We start from the raw sequence: 18,085 nt of genomic DNA on the forward strand, positions 1-18,085 counted from the left end.
ATCACTAAAGTCAATGAAACTTCAACCCTGTGATTCCAGGCCCCAGACAGCTGGAGCCGCGCACTCTGGGATCCTCAGGAGCAACACTCGGATACACTCACAGCACAGGCCCACCATTACAATTATACACAGCTTCAGAAAATCAATACACTCACAGCGCAGGCCCACCATTACAATTATACACAGCTTCAGAAAATCAATACACTCACAGCGCAGGCCCAGCATTACAATTATACACAGCTTCAGAAAATCAATACACTCACAGCGCAGGCCCACCATTACAATTATAGTGTGGAGATGCCGGTGTTGGACTGGGGTGGACAAATGTAAGAAATCACACAACACCAGGTTATAGTCCAACAGCTTTATTTGAAATCACAAGCTTTCGGAGCGCTGCTCCTTCTTCAGGTGAAGTGGAGAGATGCATAAAGACACAGCTTATATAGTCAGAGAATAATGTCAGATGTTTACAGGTAATCTTTCTAACTGCCATTTATCACACCTCAGCAGAGAGATAATCACAGCAATCAAAGGTGTGAATGGTGTCCAAACAGGTCAGTCAGGAAAACATTACATCAAAGAGCAATGAGGTGGGGTCACAAGGGGTCAAATGTTGCAGATGCTGGGGTCTGTATGAAAAACAAAAAAAGACAAAAAACATTTTTTTTGCTGGAAATCACAGCAGGTCCGGCCGCATCTGTGTGGAGAGAACAAGCCAACGACGACTCGAGTCTGGATGACCCTACGTCAGGTGGGGTTACATGTAGCGTGACATGAACCCAAGATCCCGGTTCAGGCTGTCCTCATGAGTGCGGAACTTGGCTATCAATTTCTGCTCGATTGCTTTGATGTAATGTTTTCCTGACTGACCTGTTTGGACACCATTTACACCTTTGATTGCTGTGATTATCTCTCTGCCGAGGTGTGATAAATGGCAGTTAGAAAGATTACCTGTAAACATCTAACATTATTCTCTGACTATATAAGCTGTGTTTTTATGCATCTCTCCACTTCACCTGACGAAGGAGCAGTGCTCCGAAAGCTTGTGATTTCAAATAAAACTGTTGGACGATAACCTGGTGTTCTATTTATTACAATTATACACAGCTTTAGAAAATCAATACACTCACAGCACAGGCCCACCATTACAATTATACACAGCTTCAGAAAATCAATACACTCACAGCACAGGCCCATCATTACAATTATACACAGCTTTAGAAAATCAATACACTCACAGCACAGGCCCACCATTACAATTATACACAGCTTCAGAAAATCAATACACTCACAGCACAGGCCCACCATTACAATTATACACAGCTTCAGAAAATCAATACACTCACAGCACAGGCCCACCATTACAATTATACACAGCTTCAGAAAATCAATACCGAACTGAAATAGTTTATTATTCAGTACAACAAATTGAGTGGCTGATTAGCACGGGTTAGATACAGAGTAAAGCTCCCTCTACACTGTCCCATCAAACACCCCCAGGGCTGGTGCAGCACGGGTTAGATACAGAGTAAAGCTCGATCTACAGGATACCTCTCCTCCCCTGAAGGTGCTGACTCTGGCTGGGTTCAGTTCTACACTCACTGGTTCCCCTCCCTCTCCTCCCCTGAAGGTGCTGACTCTGGCTGGGTTCAGTTCCACATTCACTGGTTCCCCTCCCTCTCCTCCCCTGAAGGTGCTGAGTCTGGCTGGGTTCAGTTCTACACTCACTGGTTCCCCTCTCTCTCCTCCCCTGAAGGTGCTGACTCTGGCTGGGTTCAGTTCCACATTCACTGGTTCCTCTCCCTCTCCTCCTCTGAAGGTGCTGACTCTGGCTGGGTTCAGTTCTACACTCACTGGTTCCCCTCCCTCACCTCCCCTGAAGGTGCTATCTCTGCTGGGTTCAGTTCTACATTCACTGGTTCCCCTCCCTCTCCTCCCCTGAAGGTGCTGACTCTGGCTGGGTTCAGTTCTACACTCACTGATTCCCCACATTTCGTAAACAGCTGCGGGCACATTGTTAAACACACACACAGCAGAAGCACATTAATCTGATGCGCGATCTCTTTCACACGAGCAGGCAGTGGTGTGGCGCCTCCTGAGAGTCCGGCCCCTTTACAGCCAGTATTTACAGGAGCTGGGACATGGAAAAGAGTCTAATTAAAATCAGTCATATATATTTGTTAATTAAAAATAGTAACTTCATCATTTACAGACGCTCCCTGACCAGTCACTATTTCGCCTTCATTTACAGACGCTCCCTGACCAGTCGCCATTTCTCCTCCATTTACAGACGCTCCCTGACTTCCTGTCCGTCCCGGCGTTTGGCGCGGGGCCCCTTTGATGAGCAAATCGGGAGAAACCGGGAAGCGGCGGGCTGATAATGTTGAGTGTTTTAATAATGGGGCCTGGGGCCCCACTCGGGGTGTGAGCAGCCCGCGTCCCCCCGGGGTTCATGAACCCGCTCCCTGAGCTCGGGGTGTGAGCGGCCCGCGTCCCCCCGGGGTTCATGAACCCGCTCCCTGAGCTCTATCACCTGATGTGTCAGCGGCTGCTGCCAAGGTCCGCGCATGCTCAGCTCACACTGTCCTGGTGATTGACGGATCTGGAGGACCGAGCGGGCGGCGGGTCCTCCAACCAATCCGGCACAGCGACCCCTGCTGGTCACCAAGGGTAATAACCGCGCTTGCCCAGAGGAGACCAAACTCTCTTTCCCCCCCACTCGGAGCTGCGCCTGCGCACTCGGATGCTGTCGGACGGAGTCGGCGCGGGGCATTCCGGGGAAAGACCTTGGTGTTGGTTCCAGAGTCGCGATCGGTGACGGAAAGTGAGTTTTCTCCGGAACTCTAATTTCAACTCTAATTTCTCTCCACGAATGTTGCCTGGCCTGCTGAGTTTTTCCAGCATTTTCTGTTGTTATTGTGAGTTTTCTCCGCTCCGATTGGGTGGAGAATCGCGCGGGGTGGGGGAGGGGTGGATCGGGAGAGAATAAAGAGAAATAGAAAAACCTGAGAGTCCGCGAGGGCCGCCCGCGGCCTGATTGACGGGAGCTTCCGACCAATAGGGAGCGAGCGGTGCGGCGGATCCTCCAACCAATCGGGGAGCCCGAGGGGCGGGACTAGCGCCGGCTGATTGTCTGATCCGCAGGGCAGCGAGTTTCTCCAGTCCCTTGTTCAGGACCAGGGGAGGCTGTGGGCCTTTATTCCCCTTATTGGACACAAGGCTCAGGTTTCAATGGAGACTTTTTAAATTCATGAATGAAAACAGATAAACCCCGTGGAACAAAATATTTAATATTTGGGAGTAAAAATACTGTTATTTTTCCTCTGTGGAATTTGTTAGTTTCAGACAGTAACAACTATTTGTATTTATATAACATCTTTAATGTAATAAAATGTCCCAACGCGCTTCACGGGAACGTTATAAAACAAAATTTGACACCGGGTACAAACCAATCATATTCCCATAAGGAGGAAAGATGGGGCATCCAAAGCTCGAGCTCCCTGGATGACAAAGGATGTAGAGGTTAGAATAAAGCAGAAAAAGGAGGTTTACGACAAATGTCAGGTACATAGATACATAGATACATAGAAGATAGGAGCAGGAGTAGGCCATTCGGCCCTTCGAGCCTGCTCCGCCATTCAATGAGATCATGGCTGATCATCCAAATTCAGTACCCGGTCCCTGCCTTCTCCCCATATCCCTTGATCCCTTTAGCCTTAAGAAATATATCCAACTCTTTCTTGAATATACTTAATGAACTGGCCTCCACCGCCCTCTGTGGCAGAGAATTCCACAGGTTCACCACTCTCTGGGTGAAGAAATTCCTCCTCATTTCAGTCCTAAATGGCTTACCCCTTATCCTTAGACTATGACCCCTGGTTCTGGACTCCCCGGCCATCAGAAACATCCTTCCTGCATCTAGTCTGTCCAGGCCTGACAGAATTTTATAGGTTTCGATGAGATCCCCTCTCAATCTTCTAAACTCCAGTGAGTATAAGCCCAATCGACACAATCTCTCCTCATACGTCATTCCTGCCATCCCAGGTATCAGCCTGGTGAATCTTCGCTGCACTCCTTCCATGGCAAGAACGTCCTTCCTCAGCTAAGGTGACCAAAACTGCACACAATACTCAAGGTGTGGTCTCACCAAGGCCCTGTACAACTGCAGCAAGACATCCTTGTTCTTGTACTCGAACCCTCTTGCTACGAAGGCCAACATACCATTTGCCTTCTTAACCACCTGCTGCACCTGCATGCTCACCTTCAGCGACTGGTGCACAAGAACACCCAGGTCTCTTTGCACTTCCCCTTCTCCCAATCTATTGCCATTCAAATAGTAATCTGCCCTCCTGTTTTTGCCACCAAAGTGGATAACCTCACATTTATCCACATTCACAGAAATCACAGAAACCCCACAGTGCAGATAGAGGCCATTTCGGCCCATCGAGCCTGCACCGACACATATCCCACCCTATCCCTGTAACCCCACGTATTTAATCCCCCTAACACTAAGGGTCAATTTATCATAGCCAATCAACCTAACCCGCACATCTTTTGGACTGTGGGAGGAAACCGGAGCACCCGGAGGAAACCCACGCAAACACGGGGAGAATGTGCAAACTCCACACAGTCACCCGAGGCCGGATTCGAACCCGGGTCCCTGGCGCTGTGAGGCAACAGTGCTAACCACTATGCCACCGTGCTGCCCTGCATTATAGTGCATTTGCCATGTTTCTGCCCAATCACCCAACCTGTCCAAATCGTGCTGGAGTTTCACGACATCCTCCTCACAGCATATCCTCTCCCCCAGCTTTGTGTCGTCTGCAAATTTGGAGATATTACATCCAATTCCCTCGTCCAGATCATCATTAATATATATTGTGAACAGCTGGGGTCCTAGGACCGATCCTTGCGGTACCCCACTAGTCACTGCCTGCCACTCAGAAAATGACCCGTTTATTCCAACTCTTTGCTTTCTGTCCGCCAACCAGTTTTCTATCCAAGTCAATACCTTGCCCCCAATCCCATGTGCCTTAATTTTGCACGCTAATCTCTTATGCGGGACCTTATCGAAAGCCTTCTGAAAGTCCAAATATACCACATCCACTGGTTCTCCCTTATCTATTTTACCAGTTACATCCTCAAAAAATTCCAGTAGAATACGGTCAAAAACCAGGAGAATACAGAGACTGTGGGGGAAATTGAAAAAGGATATATGAAAGAAAGACTTGCATTTATATAGTGCCTTTCACGACCACCAGACATCTCAAAGCTCTTTACAGCCAATGAAGTACTTTTGAAGTGGAGTCACTGTTGTAATGTGGGAAACACGGCAGCCAATTTGTGCTCAGCAAGCTCCCACAAACAGCAATGTGATAATAACCAGATTATCTGTTTTTGTTCTGTTGGTTGAGGGATAAATATTGGCCAGGACACCAGGGATAACTCCCCTACTCTTCTTCAAAATAGTGCCATGGGATCTTTTACATCCACCTGAGAGAGCAGACGGGACCTCAGTTTAAAGTCTCATCAGAAAGACAGCACCTCCGACAGTGCAGCATTCCCTCAGCCCTGCACTGGAACGTCAGCCTAGCTTTATGTGCTCAAGTCCCTGGAGTGGAACTAGAACCCACAACCTTCTGACTCAAAGGCGAGTGTGCTACCCACTGAGACACAGCTGACACAAGGGAGAGAGTACAAGAAAAGATTAGTGGGTAACGTAAAAGGGAACCCAAAAATCTTTTATACACATATGAAAAGTAAAAGGATAGTTAAAGGAATGGTGGGGCCGATTAGGGACCAAATAGGAGCTCATCATACGGAGGCAGAGGGCGTGGCTGAGGTACTGAATGAGTACTTAGCATCTGTCTCCACAAAAGAAGAGGATGAAGTTAATGTCGCAGTAGAGGAGGGGGGAGTAGAGAAATTGGATAAAAATAGATAGAAAGGAGGTGCTAAATAGGTTGTCATCACTCAAAGTTAACAAGTCACCCGGTCCAGGTGGGATGTATCCTAGATTGCTGAGGGAAGCTAGGGTGGAGATAGCAGAAGCTCCGACCACAATCTTTCAATCTCCCTCAGATATATGGGAGTGGTGCCAGAAGACTGGAGGATTGCAAATGTTACACCCTGTTTAAAAAAGGGGAGAGGGATAAACCTGGTAACTACAGGCCAATCAGTCTAATGTCAGTGATGGGCATATGACTAGAGACCATTGTCAAGGACAAAATTAATTCTCACTTGGAGAAGCATGGGTTAATAAGGGGCAGCCAGTATGGATTTGTTAAAGGTAAATCGTGTCTGACTAAACTGATTGAATTCTTTGTAGAGGGTTGATGAAGGTAGTGCAGCAGATGTATATACGGACTTTCAAAAGGCTTTTGATAAAGTACCACATAAGAGACTTACTCGGAAAATAGAAGTACAGGGAATTACAGGGCTGATGGTAATTTGGGTATAATTGGCTAAGGGAGAGGAGGCAGTGAGCAGTGCTGAGGGATGATTTTCTGACTGGAGGGAAGTATGCAGTGGGTTCCCCCAGGGGTCGGGATTAGGACCATTGCTTTTCTTGTTATATATAACTGACCTGGACTTGGGTATAGGTGTACCAGTTTGAAGTTTACGGATGATACAAAACTTGGCAACGTAGTAAATAGTGAGCATAGTAGTAGCAGACTTCAGGAGGACAAAGACAGACTGTGAAATGAGCAGACACAAGGCAGATGAAATTAAATGAGGATAAGTGTGAAGTGATGCACTTTGGGAGAAACAACAGGGAGAGGCCGTATAATCTAAATGGGACTATTTTGAGGGGGTGCAAGAGCAGAGGGACCTGGGGGTCCATATTCACCAATCTTTGAAAGTGCCACGGCAAGTTGGTGAGGCGGTTCAGAAAGCGTATGGGATACTTGGCTTTGTCAATAGGGCCATTGAACACAAAAACAAGGAAGTTACACTAAACCTTTACAAATCACTAGTTAGGAACATAGGACAGGAGGAGGCCATTCAGCCCCTCGAGCCTGTTCCACCATTCAATGAGATCATGGCTGATCTGTGATCTAACTCCATACACCTGCCTTTGGCCCATATCCCTTAATACCTTTGGTTAACAAAAACCTATCAATCTCAGATTTAAAATTAACAATTGATCTCGCATCAATGACCGATTGCGGAAGAGAGTTCCAAACTTCTACCACCCTTTGTGTGTAGAAGTGTTTCCTAATTTCACTCCTGAAAGGTCTGGCTCTAATTTTTAGACTATGCCCCCAGTCCTAGAATCCCCAACCAGTGGAAATAGTTTCTCTCTATCTACCCTATCTGTTCCCCTTAATATCCTGAAAACTTCGATCAGATCACACCTTAACCTTCTAAATTCCAGGGAATACAACCCTAATTTGTGTAATCTCTCCCCGTAACTTAATCCTTGGAGTCCGGGTATCATTCTGGTAAACCTACGCTGCACTCCCTCCAAGGCCAATATATCCTTCCTAAGGTGTGGTGCCCAGAACTGCTCACAGTACTCCAGGTGTGGCCTAACCAGGGTTTTGTACAGCTGCAGGGTTTTGGCCTCAGCTGGAGTCTTGTGTACAGTTCTCGGCACCACACTTTAGGAAGGATGTCAAGGCCTTGGAGAGGGTACAGAGGAGGTTGACCAGGATGGTACCAGGGATGAGGGACTTCAGTTATGTGGAGAGATTGGAGAAGCTGGGATTGTTCTCCTTAGAGCAGAGAAGGTTAAGAGGAGACCTAATAGAGGTGTTCAAAATGATGGGGGGTTCTGATCGAGCAAGTAGGGAGAAACTGTTCACTCTGGCAGGTGGGTCGGTAACCAAAGGTCACAGATTTAAAATAGTTGCTAAAAGAACTAGAGGGGAATGAGGAGAATTGTTTTCACACAGAGGGTTGTTAAGATCTGGAACGCACCATCTGAAAGGATGCTGGAATCAGGTTCCACAGGAACTTTCCAACGGTAATTGGACATGTCCTTGAAGAGGACTAGTTTGCAGAGTTCTGGGGATAAAGCTGGGGTTTCAAAGAGACACGATGGGCCGAATCACCTCCTTCTGTGCTGTTAGATTCTATGATCAGTGTGAACACGCTGGTGTCTCTTAAGGATCTTAGAGCTTTTAAAGTTCTTCCCACAGTCAGAACATTTAAAGGGTCTCTCGTCAGTGTGAACTTGCTGGTGTACCAGCAGGCTGGAGGGCTGAGCGAATCCCTTCCCACACACGGAGCAGGTGAATGGCATCTCCGCAGTGTGAACAAGCTGGTGTTCCTTCAGATCCCTGGAGCTTTTAAAGATCTTCCCACAGTAAGAACATTGAAATGGTCTCTCATCATTGTGAACAAGCTGGTGTCCCTTCAGTTCCCCGGGGCTTTTAAAGCTCTTCCCACAGTCAGAACAGTTAAACGGTCTCTCCCCAGTGTGAACTCGCTGGTGTGTTTGCACGTGGGATAAACAAACAAATCCCTTTCCACACAGAGCATGTGAACGGACTGTCCCTGATGTGACTGCGCCGTTGAACTTCTATTGCAGACGGGGAACTGAATCCCTTCCCACCGTCCCCACCTTTACCCGGTTTCTCCCCGGTGTGACGGTGCATGTGTCTCACCAGGTCAGGCGATCGGCTAAATCCTCGTCCACACACCGAACACGTGTGCGGTTTGTCATCGCTGCGATCGCTGCTTTCTCCTTCCATGTGCAAAGGCCGATGATATTCATGTCCTGATGAATCGAGCGACTCTGCCAGTTCGTGACGTGATGTTTGGTCTGAGCTTCCCGCCTGTAACTGCTCCACTTCTATAACCCTGTAAAATGAGTTCAGAAAAGGATCAGATGCAAACTGTTGTTTAATTTTCCCCTTTCCGATCCTAGGGGCAGTGAAGCTGATTTTCAGGCCCCAGCTGCTGCACAGGTTGGTTGAAAGGATCAACAGTAATGGCGGCTGTAATACCCACAAGACCCGGCGCTCCAGAAAGCGCTCTGTTGACTCTGAATCCCGCACATGTGCTCATGGCCCCCGCGCTCTCCCTCCTGCTCCACAATCGCCCGTCCCGATCGGTCCGCAACGCGCATGCTCAGCGCACAAAACCCCGTGGTTGGAACATCGGGCGCGCATGCGGAGCCGCAACATCTGGTATGCATGCGCGGCTCAGGTGGGGGCGAGTCGGTGTTTCGCCTCAGCCGCCAGGGAGGTGCGCATGTGCAGGACGATCCAACATTCTTCCTGTCAGCAATCACTCCCTCGTTTCTTTAATAAAAACAGAAAATGCTGGAAATACTCAGCAGGTCAGGCAGCATCTGTGGAGAGAGAAACAGAGTTAACGTTTCAGGTCGATGACCTTTCGTCAGAGCTGCTTATTCTTTAGTGTCAGCCAGTGACTCAGTGGGTAGCACTCTCGCCTCTGAGTCAGAAAGTTGTGGGTTCAAGTCCCACTCCAGAGACTTGAGCACAAAAATCCAGGCTGACACTCCAGTGCAGTGCTGAGGGAGTGCGGCACGGTTGGAGGTGGCGTCTTTTGGATGAGACGTTAAACTGAGACCCTGTCTGCCCTCTCAGGTAGATATAAAAGATCCCATGGCACTATTTCGAGAAAGATAGGCTTGCATTTATATAGTGCCTTTCAGGACCACCAGACGTCTTGAAGTGCTTTACACCCAATGAAGTACTTTTGAGGTGTAGTCACTGCTGTAATGTGGGAATGAGCAGGGGAATTATCCCCCAGTGTCCTAGCCAATGTTTATCCCTCAATTAACATAACAAAAAGATAGATTATCTGGTCATTATACAGGGCCTCAGTTTAACGTCTCATGCAAAAATCGACACCTCTGCACTCCCTCAGTACTGCACTGGAGTGCCAGCCTGGAATTTTGTGCTCAAGTCCCTGGAGTGGGACTTAAACCCACAACTTTCTGACTCAGAGGCGAGAGTGCTACCCACTGAGCCACTGGACCCCAGCTATTCACAAAATATATTAATGATCTAGACGAGGGAACTAGATGTAATATCTCCAAGTTTGCAGACGACACAAAGCTGGGTGGGCGTGTGTGCTGTGAGGAGGATGCCGAGAAACTCCAGTATGATTTGGACAGGTTGGGTAATTGGGCAGAAGCATGGCAGATGCAGTATAATGTGGATAAATGCGAGGTTATCCACTTTGGTGGCAAAAACAGGAAGGCAGATTATTATCTGAACGGCAATAGATTGGGAGAAGGGGAAGTGCAACGAGAACTGGGTGTCCTTGTGCACCAGTCGCTGAAGGTAAGCATGCAGGTGCAGCAGGCGGTTAAGAAGGCAAATGGTATGTTGGCCTTCGTAGCGAGAGGGTTCGAGTACAGGAACAAGGATGTCTTGCTGCAGTTGTACAGGGCCTTGGTGAGACCACACCTTGAGTATTGTGTGCAGTTTTGGTCGCCTTATCTGAGGAAGGATGTTCTTGCCATGGAGGGAGTGCAGCGAAGATTCACCAGGCTGATACCTGGGATGGCAGGAATGACGTGTGAGGAGAGATTGGGTCGATTGAGCTTATATTCGCTGGAGTTTAGAAGAATGAGAGGGGATCTCATTGAAACTTATAAAATTCTAACAGGACTAGACAGACTCGATGCAGGAAGGATGTTCCCGATGGCCGAGGAGTCGAGAACCAGGGGTCACAGTCTAAGGATAAGGGGTAAGCCATTTAGGACAGAGATGAGGAGGAATTACTTCACCCAGAGAGTGGTGAACTGTGGAATTCTCTACCACAGAAGGCAGTGGAGGCCAATTCATTAAATATATTCAAGAAGGAGTTGGATATATTTCTTAAAGCTAAAGGGATCAAGGGATATGGGGAGATGGCAGGAACAGGGTACTGAATTTGGATGATCAGCCATGATCGCATTGAATGGCGGAGCAGGCTCGAGGGGCCGAATGCCCTACTCCTGCTCCTATCTTCTATGTTTCTATTATCACATTGCTGTTTGTGGGAGCTTGCTGTGCGCTTATTGACTTCCGCCTTTCCTACATTACAACAGTGACTACACTTGAAAAAGTACTTCATTGACTGCAAAGCGCTTTGGGTCGTCCGGTGGTGGTATAAGGCGCTATATAAATGCAAGTCTTTCTTTCTTCACTGGTCTCACCAGCGACCTCTTCTGGCTGTTAATTGATTGACAGCCGAGAGTCCGCGCATGCTCACGCGGGGCGGCGGTTTGGGTCGAGTCCGGCACGGCGACCCCTCCCGGTCACCAAGGGTAATAACCGCGCATGCCCAGAGGACACCAACCCCCCTACCCCACTCGGAGCTGCGCCTGCGCACTCGGATCCTGCCGGACGGAGTCGGCGCGGGGCATTCCGGGGAAAGGCCTTGGTGTCGGTTCCAGAGTCGCGATCGGTGATGCAAAGTGAGTTTTCTGCGCTCCGATTGGGTGGAGAATCGCGCGGGGTGGGGGGAGGGGTGGATCGGGAGAGAATAAAGAGAAATAGAAAAACCTGAGAGTCCGCGAGGCCCCGGACCGAGCGGCGTCAGTTGGACGGGAACGTGATCTCCTCGGGGACACGGGACCCGGGCCCACGGCCTGATTGACTGGAGCTTCTGACCAATAGGGAGCGAGCGGGGCGGGGCTGGAGGAGCGAGCCGGCGGCGGGTCCTCCAACCAATCGGGGAGCCCGAGGGGTGGGACTAGCACCGGCTGATTGTCTGATCCGCAGGGCAGCGAGTTTCTCCAGTCCCTTGTTCAGGGCCCGGGGCCAGGGGATGCTGTGGGCCTTTATTCCCCTTATTGTACACAAGGCTCTTTGTCTCACAACACACTGGCTCAGGTTTTAATAGAGACTTTTTAAATTCATCAATAAAAGTAGATAAACCCCGTGCTTCTGTGGAACAAATTTTCTAATATTTTATAGAATCATAGAATGGTTACAGCACAGAAGGAGGCCATTCGGCCCATCGAGCCCATGCTGGCTCTCTGCAAGACCACTTCAGCGAGTCCCACTGCCCCGCCCTTTCCCCGTAACCCTGCAAATTTCTTTACTTCAGGTATTTATCCAATTCCCTTTTGATTCCCGACATCTCTGGGAGGTTATTTGTGTCCTTCTTTGTGAAGACAGAACCAAAATATGTATTTAATTGGTCTGCCATTTCTTTGTTCCCCATTATAAATTCCCCTGATTCTGACTGCAAGGGACCTACGCTTGACTTCACCAATCTTTTTCTCTTCACATATCTATAAAAGCTTTTACAGTCAGTTTTTATGTTCCCTGCAAGCTTACTCTCATATTCTATTTTCCCCTTCTTAATTAATCCCTTTGTCCTCCTTTGTTGAATCCTAAACTGCTCCCAATCCTCAGGTTTACTGCTTTTTCTGGCCAATTTATATGTCCTCTCCTTGGATCTTATGCTATCCCTAATTTCCCTTGTTAGCCACGGTTGAGTCACCTTTTTGTTTTATTTTTATGCCAAACTGGGATGAACAAATTTTGTAGTTCATCCATGCCAAGTCATTAATATATATATATATATATCAAGAAAAGCAGTGGTCCTAGTACCGACCCCTGGGGAACACCACTGTGTACCTTACTCCAGTCCAAAAAACAACCGTTCACCACTATTCTCTGTTTTCTGTCACTTAGCCAATTTCATATCCATGCTGCCACTGTCCCTTTTATTCCATGGGCTTCAACTTTGCTGGCAAGCCTATTATGTGGCACTTTGTCGAACGCCTTTTGGAAATCCATGTACACCACGTTAACCACATTGCCCTCATCAACTGTCTCTGTTACCTCATCAAAAACTCAATCAGAATCAGAGCGGCCGGGCCCAGCGGACGTTCGGCCAGGGCCCCGGCACCAGGAAACCCAGGGTGCAGCGCCTCCCCCATCCGAGCCGCCGCTTCCCGGTTTCTTCAGCCGGTTCCACCGAGTCTGAATCGGGACAAAGGACAGGAGCCAGGCTCCCAGAATAGCCCGCGGCCCCGGGGAGCATGTGTACTCTCAGCGGGGAAATCAGCGTCTCTTGGATAGAGCGGTTTCTGGGGTGCGGGGAATTATGGGTGCTGCGGCCGCCATTAGTCAGCGGCTGTCGGGAAGAGTTTTATTGCAGGCTGACGGAAGTCGGTCCCTGGCCGCCTGTTTAGGTCTTTTTGTTGCTTCAGTTTGAGCTGGAGTGGAGATGGAGGAGGAGCTGCTGGGTTTAACCCCCAGTACTTCTGAGCCCAGGAGGACCCAACAATTTCCAATGTGGGACTGTCAAGGGAGATGGATTCTGGGGGAGATTAGGTAGTTAAACAGACACTGTCCCTTCAATGTAAAAGAATATTGTTTTAGGAACAAGTATTTCTGTGGAGGCTTTTAATCCAGTTTACATATACAGATTTGCTTTAATTCATTCTTGGGATGTGGGCGTCGCTCACAAGACCAGAATATACTGCCAATCCCCAGCTTCCCGTTGAGAAGGGGGTGGTGAGCCTTCTTCTTGAACCGCTGCAGTCCGTGTGGTGAAGGTACTCCCACAATGCTGTTGTGTAAGGAGTTCCAGGATTTTGACCCAGTGATGATGTAGCAATGGCGATATATGTCCAAGCCAGGATGGTGTGTGACTTGGAGGGGAACTTGGAGGTGATGGTGCTCCCATGCACCTTCTGCCTTTGTCCTTCTAGGTGGTGGAGGTCGCGGGTTTTGGAGGTTCTGTCAAAGTTCTGGTCAAGTTGCAGATGTATAAAGTTCCTTTCCTTCGCCCCCTCCCCCTCCCACTCCCACCTCTCGCTCTCTCTCTCCTCCCATAGAGGCCAGAGTTGTGTGTAGGCCCAGACCAGGTGGCAGATTCCCTTCCCTGAAGGACATTAGTGAACCAGTGGGATTTTACAACAATCCGGCAGCTTTCATGGTCACTTTCTTCTGGTGCCAGCCCCACAAATGACCAGATTAATTGAGCTCAATTTCACAACCTGCCTCTTTAGTGGGTTCTCTCTCACGCTCCCTGTTTTAAATTAATTTTACAGGGTATTAGAAGGGGAGAATTTGCAGACGGGAAACTCAAATCACACATCACGTCAAGATCTGACAGTCACTCGATTCATCAGGAACTGAATATCATCGGCCTCTGAACATGGAAGCAAAAAGCACCGCTCACAGCGGGGAGAAACCGTATACGTGTTCTGTGTGTGGACGAGGCTTCAGCCGATCCTCTGGCCTATCGACACACAAGCGCATTCACACCGGGGAGAGGCCATTCACCTGCTCTGAGTGTGGGAAGGGATTCAGTCGTTCATCCAACCTGCTGACACACCAGCACACTCACACTGGGGAGAGGCCATTCACCTGCTCTGACTGTGGGAAGGGATTCACTGATTCATCCAGCCTGCTGACACACCAGCGAGTTCACACTGGGGAGAGGCCGTTCACCTGCTCCGTATGTGGGAAGGGATTCGCTCAGTCATCTACCCTGCTGAATCATCAGCGCGCTCACACTGGGGAGAGACCGTTCACCTGCTCCGTGTGTGGGAAGAGATTCACTCAGTCATCCGGCCTGCTGAAACACCAGCAAGTTCACACTGATGAGAGACCTTTTAAATGCTCGGACTGCGGGAAGTGCTATAAAAGTTCTGGGGAACTGACACAGCATCAACGTGTTCACACTGACGAGAGACCGTTCAGATGCTCTAACTGCGGGACTGGGTTCAAGCAATCATCAGAACTCACTGTACACCAGCGAGTTCACACTGGGGAGAGGCCATTCACCTGCTCCGAGTGTGGGAAAGGATTCAGGAGTTCATCCGACCTGCTGAAACACCAGCATGTTCACACTGGGGAGAGGCCGTTCACCTGCTCCGAGTGTGGGAAAGGATTCACTCAGTCATCCAACCTGCTGAAACACCAACTTGTTCACACTGATGAGAGACCTTTTAAATGCTCGGACTGTGGGAAGTGCTATAAAAGTTCCGGGGTACTGACATGCCATCAACGTGTTCACACTGGGGAGAGGCCGTTCAGGTGCTCTGAGTGTGGGAAAGGATTCACTCGTTCATCCAGCATGTTGAGACACCAGCGCACTCACACTGGGGAGAGGCCGTTCACCTGCGTCGTGTGTGGGAAGGGATTCGCTCAGTCATCCAACCTGCTGACACACCAGCGAGTTCACAAGTCACTGCAGGGGTTGGATTCTGCTGTTGTTGCTGCTGTTAATCACATCCAGGACTGAACCATGTTCATTCTGTCAGTTGGGGTTTGTTTCTGCTGATGTTAATAACCCCTATAACTGGGCTGGAGTTTAATATTCTGGATAGATGTCAAATAAATCAGCTTTGTTTTAAACACATTGTTGTAGATTTTCTTCTTTCCCACCTGAGTGTTTAGCATCACCTGGCTGGAGCTCAGAAAGGACAATCTGGGGGAGGATCGTACGGGGGGAACAGAACTTCAGCCTGGACACAGTCCTTCAGGGCCACACTGAGAGGGGCAAACGGCACTTTGGTCTTTCTCGTCTCTCTTCACTGACAGCAAAGGCTCCGTGTGGATTAATCTTGAGGCGTGTGAGAAAAGTGTCCCAGCCGCTCTCTGCCATAGATCAGAGCTCCTAGGCATGGAACAGGAGGCTCCTTTAGGAATGTAGCCCAGTGCTTTTTTTTTAATGGCCTGACTAACCTGTGCCGTTACTTTTAGTGATTTGTGTATCTGTATCCCTGGATCCCTCTGCTCCTCCAGCCCATTTAGACGCTTAGGGGGAAAATTCGGTGGCGTCCCCTTTGGGTCGCTAACGTCGCTGTGGCTAATTTTAGCGCCCCGAAAAAGTTAGCGCCCCTGTGCATTAAATTCAGTGGTAGCGCCCCAGGCAGGAGACGGGGTGCTACTGGAAGCGCTCCCCTCTTGAGGTGCTACCAGTGAATTTCACGGTGCTTCGTGTAACAGCGCCATGCCCGTCGGCTCATAGCAACGCGTCATAGCAGACATCCCTCCTGGATTAAAGGGGAGGGGCCTAGCACTGAGCGCACCGGGGCCCTGCTGGACCACTGGGGAGCGGGGTGTCTGATCAAGAGGAGCGCCGGGCTGAGCGATCACGGCCAACACCCCAAAGAAGAAAGGGGAAGGGGGCAGGTGCTGGCAGTCGGCCAAAATAAAAAGTTGCCGCCCAATACCTGCCCTTTAAGTGGCGTCGCGGCGGCTGCAGGAATGACCCCTGACCCTGTCGGACATATCGTCCGGCGATAGGTCAGGGGTCGCAACCCAAGGGGGCAGCCGGGGCGCTGCGCACGGTGATGACGTAATTGCCGGCGGTGCAGTGCCGCGGGGCGCTACCGGCTTCCGCCGCCGCTAACCTCCCGCTGAATATTGCGGGAGGCACAAAGCAACCCAATTTCACCCCCTTGTCCAAGCAGTGTGTGGCCTCCTTATTCTTCCCACCAAAACACACCACCTCACACTGATCTATAGTGACATTCATTTGCCAATTACACGCCCATTCTGAAATTTATTAATGTCTTTTTGCATTTTGTCTTCCTCAGTATTAACTCTACCTCCCAATTTGGTGTTATCGACAAATTTTGAAATTGTTCTTCTGATTCCCGAGTCGAAATCGTTTCTGTAAATGGTGAATAACAGTGGTCCCAGCACCGATCCCTGTGGAACACCACTTCCCACCTTTTGCCAGTCTGAGCAGCTACTCCCAACCCCTACTCTCTGTTTCCTGTTTTGTAACCAGCTTGCTATCCATAAACAGATTGTAAGATCGACAAGATGACCAAGGTCAGGCCGTGTGGAATGAAGGGCCAGGCAGCAGAATGGATGGAAAGATGGCTACAAAACAGAAATCAGAGGGTTGGAGTTAAGGGAAGTTTGTTGCGATCTTTCCATCCATTCTGCTGCCTGGCCTTTGACTCCACACAGCCTGACCGTGGTCATCTTGTAGACCGTACATACTGCAGACACAGTGCACCAGTGGTGGAGGGGGTGGATATTGAGTCCTGTGGCAGGGGCGCTGATGAAGTGGATTTCTCTGTCTGTGAGTTTTGAGGCATCGCTAGTGGCGTTTTTCACCACTTTCCACCTTTAAAAAAAACCTTGCTGCCAGTTTATTAAAGCCATTAACAGCCGCTCGGGTGGGACACACCAATAACTGAGGCCTTGTTTACCTCAGAATGACAGGCCTGAACCCGAGTTAGAAAACATTTAGTAATTAAACCAGACTGGGCGGGGCCTGAGGTGCGAGTTAGTAACGGAAAATTGGTGGCCAGCGTACTTCACACCAGGGCTGAGGACCCGGGGACTCGGGTTTCTGTATCATTTATTGATTCATTTTGTTTATTGCCCAATCTCAATCAGACTGGCGGGTCATCTTGCTGTCCGGCGGAGGTGAGGTTCCCCAATGGAGGGCTCTCTACGCGGGGGTCCTTCCCTGCACCATTGGGGATCTGGGGTGGAGATTGTTGCAGGGAGCTGTCGTGTGCAACAGCTTTTAAGCTCCTTTCCAGACTCCAAGGCCAGATGTGCTTTTTGCGGCCTAGAGGAGTCCATGGGCCGTGTGTATATTCAGTGTGAGAGGTTGCAGCCCCTGTATAGTTACCTGAAGGGGCTGCTCCTCAACTCTTGGTTACACTTTAGCCTCACGCTCCTAATCTTTGCCCGCCCGGTGCGGAGGGGGGTGGGTAAGTCGGAGGATCTTCTCCTGGACCTGCTCTTGGGCCTGGCGAAAACAGCAATTTGTAGGTCCAGGATGGGCGGGGCCCATGGGGGGGTCACTCTGGCTGCCTGCCTCTCTCCCGTGGTCTTGTCCCTGCCCGGGTGGCCCTGGAGAGGGAGCAGGCGGTGTCCACCGGTTCACTTGATACCTTCCTCGACTGGTGGGCACGGAAGGTATCAAGAGGCGACAATCGATCCTCACGATCACATTGTGATTTAATTATTAATTGTGTGTGTGTCACAAATACATTTCTTCTATTTTGACACAAAAGCTCTACTAGACATGTTAAACTACTAGTTATTTAATCAGGGCTGCAGCTGCTGAAAGGTTGACTGTACTGAGGTTTGTGGCCAGAGCTGGCAGACGTGTTGTTCTGAAGTCTGATGTCTCACACCTGAAGAGTCTGTTTATGTCGTGTTGTAATGACCTTTTT

General features: G+C 49.4%; 1 protein-coding gene across 1 annotated transcript; it reads left to right on the forward strand.

Annotated features, from left to right (window-relative positions):
- The first annotated feature begins 2,508 nt into the window (after window positions 1-2,508).
- On the forward strand, window positions 2,509-15,290 carry LOC147119280 (uncharacterized). The gene is made up of 2 exons (XM_085984948.1): window positions 2,509-2,824; window positions 13,979-15,290. The coding sequence occupies exon 2, from the start codon at window positions 14,086-14,088 to the stop codon at window positions 15,175-15,177; it is 1,092 nt and encodes a 363-aa protein (XP_085841074.1). The 5' UTR covers window positions 2,509-2,824; window positions 13,979-14,085; the 3' UTR covers window positions 15,178-15,290.
- The last annotated feature ends 2,795 nt before the right edge of the window (window positions 15,291-18,085 follow it).

The sequence above is a fragment of the Somniosus microcephalus genome, chromosome 4 (genome assembly GCF_052327205.1).
Source record: "Somniosus microcephalus isolate GS21.2 chromosome 4, FLI_Smic_1.0, whole genome shotgun sequence".
Taxonomy (NCBI): Eukaryota; Metazoa; Chordata; class Chondrichthyes; order Squaliformes; family Somniosidae; genus Somniosus; species Somniosus microcephalus.